We start from the raw sequence: 17,179 nt of genomic DNA, 5'->3' as shown, positions 1-17,179 counted from the left end.
TACCTTCTTGGTTGAGAAACAGGTGCCTAATTTTTAAATTTTTCCAGCGATCAATGAACAGTATGCTTTGGTTATTATTATCTTGCAACGACGTTTGCTCGCGACGCCTCGTTTATGGAGACGAATAACAAACCCATCAAAGAAAAGAAAATCTCTAAAATTGGATGCCTGAATTTTCAATTTCAGATTTTGGCAAAACGAAATTTATATGTTTTATTCGATCGTCTAAATAACAATCTGTGTCACGTCTAGGCGTCATTCATAACCATGTGCTCTACAAATGAGCTAGGAATCAAGAAGAAAAAATCACATCGAGGCTTAATATCGCCACCACTTGCATTGAAAATATGCTTGGTTGAGAAATACGCGCCAAAATATTCTCACTGATCAGTATGCTATGCCATGGTTACTATCGTCTCGCGACATTGGCTCGCGACGCCTTGACCTTGGAGACGAAAAACAAACCGCCCAAAGTAAAGAAAATCTGGAAAAAATGGATGTCATGACTTTAATTTGATTCAAATAACTACAAATTTAATTATTGCGGACAATTGATGCGACTTTTTGTTATTTTTTTTTTTCGATATAAACCGATTCGCATGGCTACAGAATATTCTAAAAATAATTTCATTCGAATCGTTCGGGTCATTTCGGAGGAGTAGTACTACAAACACCGTTACAAGAGAATTTTATATAATCTATATATATAAAAAGCAATTTCTGTATGTTTGTTTGTTTGTTTGTTTGTTTGTTTGTTTGTTTGTTTGTTTGTTTGTTTGTTTGTCCTCTATAGACTCAGCCGTCTTAAGAGCTAGAGAGCTGAAATTTGGCATGGATGCTCATTAGGACCAGGAAGGATGAAAAATGTTTTTAGATTTTCGGATGACCCCTTCTGAAGGGGGTCGTCCATACAAGACAAATATTGTTTTCGCGATATTGACGTTACTTTTTGTCGGATCGTGTTGAAAATTTGCGCATGAGTGTTTTGAAAGACGGACAATCGATTTCAGGTGTTAAATTTTGTGTAAGGGATCGTCCAAAGGGGTCGTCCATATTAACTGTTCGCTGTTTTTGCGATATTGACGTTATAATACATCGTATTCAGATGAAAATTGGTACACGATAGTTTTGGGTGAAGTGCAATCGATTTGAGGTATCATATTCAGTGTAAGCGGCCGGCAGAAGAAGTCGTCCATATTAAATTTTCAGTATCTTAGTTATATTGACGTTTTAATACATCGGATTTTGGTGTAAATTTGCACATAGGATTTTTTAGAGACAAACAACTGATTTCACTTATCCAAACTAAAATCAGGGGTCGGCCAAAGGGGTCGTCCATATTAACTATTCACTGTTGATGCGATATTGTCGTTATTATTCATCGGATTCAGACGAAAATTAGTACACGAGAGTTTTGAGAGATGAGCAATGGATTTCAGGTATTAAATTCAGTGTAAGGGGCCGGCAAAGGGGGTCGTCCATATAAACCTTTCAATATTTTTGCAATTTCGTCGTTATTTTACATCGGAATGGGATGAAAATTTGCACACGGTAGTTTTCAGGGACGAGCAACCAATTTCAGATGTCAAATGTTTTGCCCGGGGTCGACGAAAAGGGTCGAACATATAAATTAATTTTTCACTGTTTTTAGCAATATTGACGTTATTATACAATGGATTGCTTTGAAAATTTGCACACGGGAGTTTTGAGGGAAGGGCAATCGATTTCAGTCATCAAAGATTGTATAAGTGCCCTCGAAAGGGGTTTAGCTTTTTGGCAATAATTGCGTTGTTATGCAATGATCGAGTCGAAATTTATACACGTGGTTTTTTGGCACCGTCAAAGGATTTCTGATTTCAAATTAAGTAACAGACGACAGACAAAGTGATCGTCCAATATTTTTGCAATTATTACTTAACGATGAATTCAGAAGTGCATCTGGAAAATGCTTGGCAATTGGCCTTCATACAAACTGTTCATGACATATTCCAAGTTGAAGGCGAAACGGAGTTCGTATGGGATCAGCTAGTAGATTATATAAAATTCTCTTGTAACGGTGTTTGTAGTACTACTCCTCCGAAATAACCCAAACGATTCGAATGAATTTATTTTTAGAATATTCTGTAGGCATGCGAATCGGTTTATATCGAATAAAAACAACACAAAGTCGCATCAATTGTCCGTATTAATTCAATTTGTAATAAATTGAATAAATTGAAAGTCATGGCATCCATTTTCTCGAGATTTTCATTCCTTCGGGCGGTTTGTTTTTCGTCTCCATGGTCGAGGCGTCGCGAGCCAACGTCGCGAGAGGATAGTAACCATCAATGTGGTGGAAAAGTGTACCTCATTGAGTAACCATGGTATAGCCTACTGATCAGTGAGAATATTTTGGCGCGTATTTCTCAACCAAGCATATTTCCAATGCAAGTGGTGGCGATATGAAGCCTTGATGTGATTTTTTCTTCTTTATCCCTAGCTCATTTCTACAGCACATGATTATGAATGACGCCTAGATGTGACTCAGATTGACATTTTGCCGATCGAATAAAACATATAAATTTTGTTTTACCAAAATCTAAAATTGAAAAGTCAGGCATCCATTTTAAGAATTTTTTTTTTCTTTGAGGGGTTTGTTTTTCGTCTCCATGGGTGAGGCGTCGCTAGCAAATGTCGTTGCAAGATAATAGTAACCAAAGCATACTGTTCATTGATCGCTGGAAAAATTTAAAAATTAGGCGCCTGTTTCTCAACCAAGTACCTATATTTCTTATGCACGTGGGGACGATATGCAACCAAGATGTGTTTTTTTCCTTGCTTATTTATACACAGCACATGGTAATAAACGACGCCTAGATGTGACACGGATTGATATTTTATCCATCGAATCAAATCCATTTAAACGATTTCAAATATTAAAACCATTTTTAATATGTGTTAATTTAAGTAGTAAATTGTTGTACAAAAAATATGAATTCGGTAATGATAAATATGAAATAATGACGCTTTGCGGACGTTTGAAAATAAGAAATTGGGAAGCATTACATTCAATTTCGTATAATCCAATACGTCTAGAACGCTGGACACATTAACTGAACGAGAGTCTGTTTTTTGTAAAAGATTAGACAGGATTGATGTTTTTAAAGGCCGAATGAACTTTTTGATTTTTTGCAAACGTAAGTTGAAGTTATCAATAAAATAATTAAGAAAGTAAACTAGAGCAAGTGCAAACTTTCAACTTTTACAAAAAATGTAAAATCTAAAAATTGTTGGACCCAAAAATACTATCTGATTAAATAAACCCAACTCTTTTTTTTTAATCATTCATCAAAAAACTGTTAACACATTTACTGTTTGTTTACACACAATTCAAGTACGAACTTAACATGAAAAGTATGTTTTTGTTTAACATATTTTGGCTACATAGAGGAGACTTTTGATTAACTTTTTTGTTGAAATTTTTTTTTTGATTGATATTCCAGGGGCAGCAGATTTTTATGATGAACTTTTAATATGACCTGAAAGTGTTAAAAGTAATATAAATTCCTGTAATTTCTTAGGTGGAATAAGTGAAAACTTGCCATTTAGCAGTAAAACATCTACAATTCAAGAGTTTTATCTCCAAAATGGCCAGAAAGTATATCCTGAGTGTTTAATCTGAAGCGGATATTCAAAATTATTATAAAGGTCTTTGTAAATCAAGGTCTTTTGGTTGAACAGCATTCAGTGAAATTGAAGTACCAAGCATTAATTTTTTTTTCCGGAGAAAAACTTAGGATATATCAATGTAAGTTGATAAAATAGACAAACAAGAACAAGTATTAAATTCATTTTAAAGTCTTTTCACTGACGCATCTGAAAAAGACCTAGGTGTTTTCACTTGCCCCAATAAATGGGACAAATGTATACTTCGATATTTCTGTTTGTCAACATAACATTTTTTTTTTTTTTTTGAAAATATTATTTTTTTCAGAAAATATGAAAGTTGAACTGTGGTGATATTCGTTTGCATTTGCCCCGGTGTTTCATTTTTGAAATGAACTCACGAAACCTGAACAGATTTTTTCAGTTCGATCTATTAATTTTAAAAAAAATCTGCTTTTCAATGTTATTAAATCTTAAAAATATTACATTATTCAAAATGAAATCACAGATCACACCCAACAATGTTCAGGAAATTTTGGAATCAGAGCATCACAATGCTTCAATTAGAATCTTTAAAATAATGGGTGAATATACCTAAACATTTGTTTTCCTCTTTTCAAAACCAATCGTTTCTTTGATTTATTGGGTTAAAGTTCAAAGGAATTAATTTGCAGTAAAAAAAGGTTCGTCAGATTTAATGACAAGTGCTGTTTGGGAATATTTTAAGTTGAAATGTGTAAAGTCTATAACTTAAGTATCAGGCGAAACGTTTTGGAAATGATTCTGGTGAAAATATGGATATTAATTCAAACTGCTTCGAAGCATGAGGATGGTGAATAAAAAGCTGTTTGAAAATGGTTAGAAGAAAATCTTTTCTTATGTGTTTCATTTCCTCAGCTCTAAAAAATACACCATCCAAAGCTAATTGGGAGCTGAAAACGCTGCGTTAGGCAAAATATTCGGCAAATACTCCAAAAATTGTCCTGATATTCAAAATTCTATTTGAAAAAGATTCATAAGCAATATATTCCAATAAATAAGAAACTTTTTATTTCGGTTTAAACCTTAATGTGAACTCGAACAAAACGAAATAAATCTACTAAATGGAATACAGCAAATGAAACATACATATTATCAACGCGGGACGATTCGAGTAAAGGGAAAGAAGGGAAATTTGAAGAAAACTAGCAAAAATGGAAAATGGACGCCAAGTTGAATATGGTAAGACGAAGTTTACCGGGTCTGCTAGTAGATATATAAAAAGCTATTTCTGCATGTTTGTTTGTTCTCTATAGACTCCTCCGTCTTAAGAGCTAAAAACTTTGCATGGATGCTCATTAGGACCAGGAATGATGAAAAATGTTTTCAGGTTTTCGGATGACCCCTTCTGAAGAGAGTCGTCCATACAAGACAAATATTGTTTTCGCGTTATTGACTATATTTTTCGTCGGATTGTGACGAAAATTTGCACATGGGGCCTTTGAGAGATAGTAAATTGTTTTCAGGTATTGCATTTTGAGTTAAGGGTCGGCAAAAGGAGTCGTCCATATAAACTTTTTTGAAATTTTGTGATATTGACGTTATTATACATCGGATTGAGATGAAAATTTGCACATAGGTATTATTAAGGATGAACAATTGATTCCAATTACCAGTTTTGAGTCCAAAATCGGCCAAATGCGACCAAATTTCTTTGCAGTAATTCCGTTTTTGAGACGGTTAATGGATTTCTGATTTCAAAGTTTGAATCGAACGACGAAAAAAGGGTTTTTTTTTTATAATAACTTTTAAATTTTTTTTTGCAATAATTACGTGAGTGTGTATCGCATCGAGACGTAAATTTATATATGGGGTTAGTTTTTGCACGGTCAATTGATTCCTGATTTAAAATTTAGTAGCAAACGACAGAAAAAGGGATCGTCCATATTACGTGCTCAACATTTTTGCAATTATTGCTCAACAATGCATTCGTTAAGTGCCACTGTTCATGACATTCAATTGAAAGCGAAACGGAGTTCATATGGGATCAGCTAGTGTTTCTTAATAAATTTTACCCACTCATTTTCACCAACATTCATTTCTTCTAACTTTCTATCCGTCTATAAAATTTCATAATCTTAACACATTGCGGACCAAATACAAGATTTCTCGTTTTTTTCGCTTACCGATAGTATGCTACACTGAGACATCACTTTTCACCGATAAAGCCGATAAATTTGCGATGAATCATCTCTTGATAATGTGTTTAATATGCAAGAATATTCAAATAACCAATGTTTAGGAAATTAGCGGATTTTTCAAGGTTTTTTTTTTTTGATATTTTTTCTCAAATGTATCTTAAAAAAAAGTTAAACGCCCATTTTATATCAAGTAAACAAATACAGTTGGATTTTAAATAAAAAAAATTCGACTCAATACGATTTACCATTTTGAAAAACTAGGATAATTTTCATTTCACCAGAACCGAAAATAATTCTCCATATAAGTATACACGCGCTTTTTATAGGTATAATCAAAGTTCATTTTTTTTTGTAAATGTGGATGTTGAATTAAACCGCATCATTTTACTACCACCCGGTGAGATAAGCAACGTGCTAAAAAAATTAACCGCAAAGTTATGCATTCAATTTTTGTGCTCCTTCCTCAATTTTCCCGGTTGCAAGATTGATGCGTCAAGCGATTTAACGACGATAACGTAAATTGGCTGACGATGATTACGACGCATAAACGAACGATAGCAATCGTCAAATGAAAGTACAAAATTGACTCAAATTTACCGTCGCATTCACTTGGATTTGACTTTAGAGGTTTGTGTTTTTTTTTTCTCCTCTCATTTGTGTTTACCAAGATGGGAAAAAGTGAACGTTTCCTTGCACTTCTCCCCCAATTGCTGGAAAACTGACTAAAAGTTTAGTAGAAAAAAAAACCGTGAGGAAAAAAAGCCACAACAATGGCCCACTTCCGAAATATGATTACGCCGATGTGCGTCGTCTACCTGGTTAAGTTGCGCGATGTTATGTCATCTCATAGTGTTCCCCCAATTTCTCGGAATTGTGCCTTCTTCACGGTTCGAGGAAAGTGGTGCAGTTGGGCAAATTTGTCGGACTTTTGTCTTTCTGTCTGGCTAGCTGGCTCACTGACCGGCCATTTTCGAACGTCGTCGTGCTTTTTTGAAACTGTTACGATGACCGCTTGACCGTGACTTGTTTATGTAAAAATGACGTGATGCCGTCGTGGTCTTCTGTGTCATAAATGTCGTGTTCGATGAATGTAAGTAGAAGTTTTATCTTCAATCGATCAGATTTGGTCAACTCATAAAAATTTAAAAAATTCAACATAATTTTTTTTTCTTTATCAACGAGAAAAATTAGTATGTATGTTCAAATATTTGACAACCATTTTCTCAGATTCGTGTCTTCAGGAACATTTATAAAAAAAATATTAAAATTGAAAAATTCTTGAGTGATTCAAAAACAGGTTAGGAATTCAGGAGTTAAATTACATTTGTTTACTCGTGAAACTTACTTGCGTTATGGACGGCTCCCTGTTCGGATTCACTTTCTGGATGGAAGTCACGATCGATGCAGCAGGACCAGATCATTCCGCCGGAACACAGATCGACTGGTTTTCCACCCCCGAGGACGCACGAAATCGACAGGCCGCATTCAAACTTGCGACCCTTGTGCCGGCAGGTTTGTGGAATCACTGTAGAAAACATGAAAAATAGATTGATGTCATTAGTTTTGCATCTTGAAAATATGTACAGTTTATTTGAGTAAAATCTCCGGGGAAAGGACAGCCTCGAATGAGTGAAACTTCGGGTATTAGACAAAAAACATTGAAATTCCTATCCATTTGTTATGGTGTTGCATAATACCAGGCGCATAGCACGATAAATACATGGATTTTGTTAAGTTATATAATCCACTTTTTTGGCGAGTTATACTACAGAGTCTAAAATTTTGACTCGCTGATTAAAAAGTGACTACAGTGACACATCTATACGTGTCTTGAATTAAGCGGAAGATCGGATAACCGGAGCTCGGATAAGCGGGGCTCTACTGCACATTTTTTTTTTAATTTAAATAAAGCACACGCATGATGGAGCATTGAGATTCGTTCAAAAAGCATTTGGCCAAAAGTCAGTTAGGCTTAGATCTTACGGCTGAATTGGAATTTTGGTCATCTATTTGTCGATAATATGTGTAAAGAACGTCGGGAAAACAACCGAATTTAAACAAAACCGAAAGAACATCTTGCGTCTAATGGGTTATGAAATACTATGTTATAAATAATGAAATGTGTTAATCTTTTATACATAAAATGGTTTAATCCGTACACATTAGGATAGTCCTTTAAAGGAGAATATTCCGGAATCAAAACCATGGGTGCTGTAATCGTTCCTTGACCTGACCAAAAATAGCATGCCAATTCTCCGCTCATTTAGTTTTTTTTTTTCAGGGGTCGCTCAACGAACCTCATTTACACTGCCGGCCAAAAGTTTGGGATCACCCGCTAAAAAACATGCAAATTTTGATCGTTCATATCTCAGCCGTCTTAGGACATATTGCAAATCTTCTGAACTCATTTGAAAGATAATGAGCAATAGCTATTTCGGAGTTATTTTGTCCAGAAATAATGTTTTAGTTTAGCACCTAAAACTTAACCTGAATTTAGAGCATTTTCAAAAAAACGCACTCAATATTCGAAGCCGATCATCTCGCGATAGGGTGGACCAAATTTCAAAATTTGAGTTGCATTAGAATCTTTATTCTATACTTTTCAAAATGCAATCAAAAAATTTTGTGCAAAAATTTAAGAATGTACTTTTAATTAATAAAATAGACACTTAAGTTATCGTCCAAAAGTTTGGGATCACCCCTAGTATGGTGTATCGACCAAAAGTTTGGGATCATTTTTTCAAAAACATGCAAATTTATCTCATTCATATCTTTCTCATCTAACATCATATTGCAGATCTGAAGGGTGCATTTGAAAGCTTTGGAATTGTTGTTTTTTCATAAATTCATTAAAAAATTATATTTAACATCCATAACCATAAAAAATTCACAATCATAAGTGTGAATTTTCAAAAAACAATTTATTTCAAGTAAATTGTTTATGGTTATCACTTTAAAATATAATTTTTGTTTAAATTTATGGAAAAACAACAATTCCTAAGCTTTCAAATGCACCCTTCAGATCTGCAATATGATGTTAGATGAGAAAGATATGAATGAGATAAATTTGCATGTTTTTGGCCGATACACTATACTGAGGGGTGATCCCAAACTTTTGGACGATAACTTAAGTGTCTATTTTATTAATTAAAAGTACATTCTTAAATTTTTGCACAAAATTTTTTGATTGCATTTTGAAAAGTATAGAATAAGGATTCTAATGCAACTCAAATTTTGAAATTTGGTTCACCCTATCGCGAGATGATCGGCTTTGAATATTGAGTGCGTTTTTTTGAAAATGCTCGAACTTTTGGTTAAGTTTTAGGTGCAAAACTAAAACATTATTTATGGGCAAAACACCTCCGAAATAGCTATTGCTCATTATCTTTCAAATGAGATCAGAAGATTTGCAATATGTCCTAAGACGGCTGAGATATGAACGATCAAAATTTGCATGTTTTTTAGCGGGTGATCCCAAACTTTTGGCCGGCAGTGTACGTATGTACATATAGAAATTCATTTCAACAATATTTGTTCTAGGAAAACTGTAAAATCTATTTTTTATAACTTTCACACACATAGAGAACTGGCTCTATTAAATTGCTTTTCTTAATCTAGACAAAAATTACACCTTTCAAACTACACATTAAAGGTAGAAGAGAGGTTTGCCAATTTTAATCGTAAGCGGTAAAAATTCCTTTCTGTCCAAAATTGATTGGGTAAATAAATTTGTTAAAACTCGAATTTCAATGTCAATGAAACTTTTCAAAGTTTTATGGTATGCTAAACAAACATAGAACAACTTTGTTTGATAACGTGCCTTTTCACAACCCTGGAATTAGTTAGTAGAGTACTATGAAAAGAGATGATGAGGTGGACTGATAGTGAGGAGGAAAATCATAGCTGGTGCTGACCAGCCTCCCGACGACCCATTGTTTCCCGACCAACACGAGTCTTGAGGACAGTTGCCGCCCGAAGCACATCTCGATCGGTTTGGTCTGAGTTGACCCGAGAGTTTTTTTTATATCGAGTTACCAATTTAAATTTAAGTCTAAAAATTGTTTTTAAGGTAAACCCAGTATTTCTAAGTGAAATTATAGTGCATGTGTGCCCTCGAAGAATCGGTTTTATTATTTCCGTAAAAGTGAAAACCATCAACACTTAACGTTGACGATCAACGCATCAGCACAAGGCCATTGTTCTACCATATTGCATGCTGTAGAACGAGGGGACGTCGGAGCCAACGGTCAGCCAGGTCATTGTTGGGATAGGTCGTGGCAGTATTCCAAGGTAACTGCACCTGTTTCTCAACCATTTGGTCCTTCGAGCCGGATGACCTGGACCTTGGAAGCAGATTCGGAATATTTGGGGCTCAACTCGGAAGGTAACGCGACCATTTTGCACGCCATCTGGTCTGGTGCTATTGTTCGGTCGGAACAATTGGGCAACGCCATTAGTATTCCTGGCTTGGCGTGTTATCGCCATCTTCAACACGACAAATATCGTGTTCGTTTGCCTGGGCAATTAGCATCTACGGTCGGTCGATCACAAGGGTGATCAGGGTAACGGTGACCCAGCAAAACGAAGCAGATTCGGAAGAGCCAGTTGGTCCATTTGGTCGATTCGGCGCATCGGTTCATCGGGTGGCACGATTTCGGGAAACGGGCGGTTTCCATTGGGTCGGTGGTCGATTGGTTCGGCAGCGGGGTCGAGAGCGACAACGGTCGGCAAGGTGGCGAGCATTCAACAAGGTTCAACGCAGTGGTCATCAAGGTTGGTCCGGGTAAGCAACAACGGGTCAAAACGGGTCAATTAGCTATTCATCAGTCCATCTCAAGGGTGCTCCTTTGTTTCGGTTGTGATTACCGAGCCTCACGTTCATCTTTAAGAATTCCTCATCCATCAATCAACTCTAAGCAATCAACTTTAATCATATCAACTCTAATTTCGACGTTCTTCAATCAATTTAAATCAAATCCTAGATTTCTCTGGTGGTTGTGCCGCTGCTAAAGTTGTTGCACGAATGCAAAATATCTAATATTGTGGTTGTTTGAACAAATTTGTTCGAATTTTGTGAACGAAAAGGTTTCACATTTTGCATGGAATTAATTGAAACAAAGTTTATAAATTGTTTATGGTTGTGAATAAATATAAGAAAATAACTGACATAGATTACAATTTAATATTTGCGAAGCCCTGGGTAAGATTACCGGCTGGAAATCTATTTTCACTCTTTGGTTGGAAGTCAACTGGAATCAAGTTTTTCTTGTGGTCTTTGGTTATAACAAGTTGGAGCTAAGGTTCCTTTTATTGTTTTGTGGTTGGAAAAGTCCAAAATGCCTCCCAAGGTGTCCAAGTCAAGCAGTCTGAAGACTTTGCGTGTGAAGTTATCGGAAACGATTACAGACTTTGAAGATATTCGAAAATTTATCTCCATTATTGGGGAAACTACCACTTGTAGTCAAATCAAGGTAAGGCTGGAAAGACTTGATGATTTGTGGGAGAGGTTTAGCGATACAATTATTGAAGTAAAAACTCACGAAGATTTTGTGGCTGAGGATTTTAATTTTTCCAAAGAACGCCAAGATGTTAGTGATTTTTATTATGAAGCGAAGGCTGTCTTAATGGATAAGCTCAAGGATCTTCAGGAGCCTTTTGTGGATAGTGTAGATCGCTTGAATGAGACGTCTGCTCAACACACCTTAGATCACGTGCGACTTCCACAAATAAAGCTACAAACATTTAGTGGAAACATCGACGAATGGATGAGTTTTCGTGATCTGTACACTTCTCTCATCCATTGGAAGACTGATCTTCCGGATGTAGAGAAGTTTCATTATTTGAAGGGTTGTCTGCAAGGTGAGCCGAAGAGTTTGATTGATTCTCTTCAAATTACGCGGGCAAATTATCAGGTGGCCTGGGATCTTTTGGTAAAACGTTATAATAACAGCAAATTGTTGAAGAAGAAACAAATTCAAGCTTTATTTAAGCTCCCTCAACTTTCGAGAGAATCCCCATCGGAACTGCATTGTTTGGTGGAAGAGTTCCACAAGGCTGTTCAAATACTGGATCAGGTAGTTCAAGCTGCTGATTACAAAGATTTGTTGTTGGTACACTTATTAACCAGTCGTTTAGATCCAGTTACGCGTCGCAGTTGGGAAGAGCACTCAGCTTCTGAAGAACAAGAAACAATTAATCAGCTTATGGATTTTCTTCAGAAAAAGGTCACAGTTCTGGAATCTTTACCGGTCAAATCTGCTGAATCTAAATTGGTTAATCAACATCTTTCGAAACCACGGCTACCTTTTGTGAAAACAAGCTACGGGTCTTTTCAAACGTCAGGTTCTAATTGCCCCATGTGTTCTGGTGGTCACTTTTTGCACGAGTGTGCTGATTTCAAAAAACTCAATGCAACTGAAAGGGATTCGGTCTTATTGAAACAGGCGTTGTGTCGAAATTGTCTTCGAGCTGGGCATCAGTCAAGGGACTGCAAATCGAAATTTTCTTGTCGGAATTGCAAGGGACGCCATCACACTTTGGTTTGCTTTCGATATGGTAACGGAAATACTGCTAGCACGAGTAATTTAAATCATCGGAACAATGGTAATACGGTAAATGCTGCGAATGTCGAGTCAGACGAGTTAGAGAATGTCACGTCAGCGTCGGCGTCAGGTGTGAAGCGTCCATCTACGGTTTTGCTAGCCACGGCGGTTGTTTGGTTGGAGGATGAGCATGGCGTTAAGGTTCCAGCGAGAGCACTTCTCGATTCCGGGTCAGAATGCAATTTTGCTACAGAAAGAGTGAGTCAACTCATCAATGCAAGTCGGAAAAAGGTGTCGGTTACAGTCCAAGGAATTGGTCAATCAAATTCACAGGTGAAGCAACAAATTCAAGCAAAGATTCGTTCGAGAATTTCGGATTTTACTTTAATGGCGGATTTCTTAGTTTTGCCTAAGGTTACAGCAAACTTACCAACGCAATCCGTAGATATTTCGGGCTGGAGGATGCCCCAGGAAATAACTTTGGCGGACCCAGCATTTTTCAAATGCAGATCAGTAGATCTTGTCTTGGGAATTGAATCGTTTTTCTCGTTCTTCAAGTCAGGTCGGGAAATTTCTCTGGGCAACAACCTCCCAACACTGATTGAGTCTGTTTTTGGATGGGTGATTTGCGGTGGTCAATCTTTATCAAAAACAAGTGACCAAATCACCTGTAATGTGTCAGTTTCGGGAACTATAGAGGAAATGGTTTCTCGGTTTTGGTTGAGCGAGGAAATCGATGTTGGTCCCAGTTTTTCGCCTGAAGAAGCGCGCTGTGAAGAAATTTTCAAACAAGACGTTCAACGTTCGGAAGATGGTCGGTATATTGTTAGTTTACCAAAGAACGATTCTGTTATTCAGCGTTTGGGTGAATCGAAGAGAATTGCAATCGATCGTCTCAAAGGAACAGAGCGCAGGCTAGCTCGGAATCCTGTTTTACACGAGGAATATCATAAATTTATGAATGAATACATTGAATTGGGTCATATGCAAAAGGTTGAGGAAGGGGATTCCAAAAGGCGGTGCTTTCTCCCACATCACCCAGTTCTAAAAGAGGCCAGTACAACTACTAAAGTTCGTGTTGTTTTCGACGCAAGTTGCAAAACTTCTTCGGGGATTTCATTAAACGATGCCTTGCTGTTGGGTCCGACAATTCAGCAAGATCTTCGATCTATCATTTTGCGAAGCCGAACAAAGCAAATTTTGATAGTTTCAGACGTCGAGAAAATGTTCCGCCAGGTTTACGTTAGGAAGGAAGACAGGCCTCTGCAGTGCATTCTATGGAGAAGTTCTCCAGAAAAGGAAATAGATGTTTATGAAATGAATACGGTTACATACGGTACAAAGCCTGCTCCATTTTTAGCCACTAGAGCACTAAAACAATTAGCTATGGATGAGAAGGAACACTATTCAAGGGCAGCTCAGGTACTTCAGACTGATGTCTATATGGATGACGTCATCACGGGAGCAGACTCAAAGGAAGAAGCAATTATGTTGCGCCAGGAACTCGATGCAATCATGAAGTCAGGTGGATTTTTACTTCGAAAATGGGCCTCGAACTGCCCTGAGGTGTTGAAGGGCATTTCAAAGCAAAATTTGGCGATAAAGGAGTCGGAAGAAATCTTGTTAGATCCAGATCCGTCGATTACAACCCTCGGTTTAGTTTGGAGGCCAAAATCGGACATTTTAAAACTTAAATTTCAAATTCCACAGTTGGCAGTGACGGAGCAATTAACAAAACGGAAGATCTTATCAGTAATTGCGTCTTTGTTTGATCCATTGGGCTTGGTTGGAGCTGCTATTACAACAGCAAAGATTTTCCTACAATTACTCTGGACTTATGAAGACAGTAATGGTAAAAAACTGGATTGGGATTCACCTTTACCCAAAATGGTGGGTGAGGAATGGTGGAAATTCTACAAACAACTTCCCTTGCTGCAAGAAATTGCTATTGGTCGCTGCCTTATCATTCCTAAGGCTGTTTTGGTGGAAATTCACTGCTTTTCGGATGCGTCACTAAAGGCTTTTGGCACGTGTGCTTACTTGAAAAGCAAAAATGCAGAAGGCAGTGTTTGGATACGATTAGTCAGTTCTAAATCCAAGGTAGCCCCACTTAAGTGTCAGTCGATTCCACGTTTGGAGCTGTGTGGCGCATTGATGGCTGCTCAACTTTACCAAAAGCTAGCGGAATCTTTACAAATATCGTGTAAGGCATATTTTTGGACAGACTCCTCGTGTGTTTTGCGTTGGCTGGAATCGACACCCACCACATGGACCACTTACGTTGCAAATCGTGTTTCAAAAATACAAATTCTAACAGAAGGCCACACTTGGAGTCATGTTGCGGGAGTTCATAACCCAGCGGATATTATTTCGCGAGGAATATATCCAGAATCCTTATTAGGAAGTTCGCTTTGGTGGCACGGACCCAGTTGGTTGGTTATGGATTCAGAATTTTGGCCGAAACCGGTCGTACCGTTGTCAAGCGATGTTGAAAAGGAAAGATGTCGGAAAATCGTTGCCAATGTCGCTGCACCTTTTGCAGAGTTCAACATCTGGTACATCAGCAAACACGCCACATACACAGAACTAATACGAAGAACTGCATATTATTTAAAGGTCATGGCAATGCTGAAACTTCCTAAAGAAAAGCGGAAAGGGTCAGAATTTCTGACAACAGCGGAACTAAGGCATGCAGAATTTATCTTAATTTCCCGAGTTCAACGAGAAACTTTTCCCAATGAATGGAAGGCTTTGTCAGCTGGTCAAGTAGTTGCATGTAAATCCCCTCTACGTTGGTTCAACCCTTACATTTCACCTGAAGATGCAATCATGAGAATCGGTGGCAGATTAAATCGTTCACAGGAATTATCAGATACGAAACACCAGATTATTTTACCGGCAAAACACCTTTTCACTCGGAAATTATTAGAACACTACCATGGAAAACTGATGCATGCTGGCCCTCAACTAATGTTAGCCGTTATAAGGCTGAAATACTGGCCCCTTGGTAGGCGAAACTTAATAAGGCTTGTGGTCCATCAGTGTGTAAGATGTTTCAGATTAAAACCACTGTTAGTTCAACAGCAAATGGGAGATCTACCCCCTGCTCGGGTAACACCGTCTAGAGCATTTTGTAAAACCGGAATTGACTATTTTGGTCCTGTTCTTATCAGACCAGGGCCTAGGAGAGTAGCAGTAAAAGCTTATGTCGCTGTGTTTGTATGCATGGCGGTGAAGGCAGTGCATTTAGAGCTTGTGTCAGACTTATCGACCGAAAGATTCCTTCAAGCTCTGAGAAGATTTTTTGGGCGAAGAGGAAAATGCCAAGAAATATTCTCAGATAATGGGACAAACTTTGTGGGAGCCAAAAACTACCTTCAGGACCTCAGGCATCTTTTGCAAAATAAAGATTTCCAAGAGAAGGTTTCGAAGGAATGTGCCAATGATGGAATTAAATGGCATTTTAATCCCCCCAGTGGTCCGCACTTTGGTGGCTTATGGGAGTCAGCTGTTCGGTCTGCAAAACAACACCTTTTCAAGGTCATGAAAGAAACTGCGCTCTCGACCGAAGACATGACAACACTTTTGGTTCAGGTAGAAGCCTGCCTGAACTCCAGACCATTAACCAAGATGTCCGATGACCCTGATGACCTTGAACCATTAACACCTGCACATTTTTTAATTGGTTCATCGCTGCAGTCGATTCCTGAAGAAGAGCTGTTGAAGGTTCCCTTTAATCGCATTAATACCGTCCAATCAGTACAGAAAAATCTTCAGAACTTCTGGAAGCGATGGAAAACGGAATACTTAAATCAGCTACAAGGAAGAACAAAGCGATGGCGCCCTGCTGTCTCGATAGATGTTGGTCGATTGGTGGTAATCCACGAAGATCATCTTCCTCCACTCAAGTGGAAAATGGGAAGAATTCACGAGGTTCATCCGGGAGAAGATGACATTGTGAGAGTTGTTACTCTTAAAACGGAAAAGGGATTTTTGAAACGTCCAGTGGAGAAAATATGCTTGCTACCAATATCTGAATCGAATGAGACAGAGGAAATTTTGTCATCGGAATTGTAAAAAATGTCAATAAAAATAGTCTGTATTATGCTCAGAAATCTAAAGTAAGAATGTGTCTGATAATTGTCAGAAGGTTTGTCGGAAAAGTCCGAACTATCAAGTTTAGAGTTGATCGAATCAGAGATAATTGTCAGAAAGTTTGTCGGAAAAGTCCGAACTATAAATTTTAGAGTTGATTGAATCAGAAATAAGTTTGTCAGAATATTGACGGGTAATTGATTCAGAAAAAAGATGCATTTTTCAGGGTGGGTGAGGATGTTTGATAACGTGCCTTTTCACAACCCTGGAATTAGTTAGTAGAGTACTATGAAAAGAGATGATGAGGTGGACTGATAGTGAGGAGGAAAATCATAGCTGGTGCTGACCAGCCTCCCGACGACCCATTGTTTCCCGACCAACACGAGTCTTGAGGACAGTTGCCGCCCGAAGCACATCTCGATCGGTTTGGTCTGAGTTGACCCGAGAGTTTTTTTTATATCGAGTTACCAATTTAAATTTAAGTCTAAAAATTGTTTTTAAGGTAAACCCAGTATTTCTAAGTGAAATTATAGTGCATGTGTGCCCTCGAAGAATCGGTTTTATTATTTCCGTAAAAGTGAAAACCATCAACACTTAACGTTGACGATCAACGCATCAGCACAAGGCCATTGTTCTACCATATTGCATGCTGTAGAACGAGGGGACGTCGGAGCCAACGGTCAGCCAGGTCATTGTTGGGATAGGTCGTGGCAGTAT

The 17,179-nt window shown here is 37.7% G+C and overlaps 1 protein-coding gene across 11 annotated transcripts in view; it reads right to left on the bottom strand.

The window, feature by feature from the left end:
- LOC129746953 (serine proteinase stubble-like) overlaps positions 1-17,179 on the bottom strand; it is a 140,797-nt gene that overhangs the window by 43,507 nt on the left and 80,111 nt on the right. For all 11 annotated transcript variants that reach the window (XM_055740919.1, XM_055740925.1, XM_055740920.1 and 8 more), the window contains one exon: positions 7,171-7,350. In XM_055740919.1, the coding sequence (XP_055596894.1) occupies positions 7,171-7,350 (180 nt within the window). The remainder of the gene's footprint in view (positions 1-7,170; positions 7,351-17,179) is intronic.

The sequence above is a fragment of the Uranotaenia lowii genome, chromosome 2, assembly GCF_029784155.1.
Source record: "Uranotaenia lowii strain MFRU-FL chromosome 2, ASM2978415v1, whole genome shotgun sequence".
Taxonomy (NCBI): domain Eukaryota; kingdom Metazoa; phylum Arthropoda; class Insecta; order Diptera; family Culicidae; genus Uranotaenia; species Uranotaenia lowii.
Note: the sequence above shows the minus strand (reverse complement) of the source record. Positions and strands in the feature narration are given on the sequence as shown.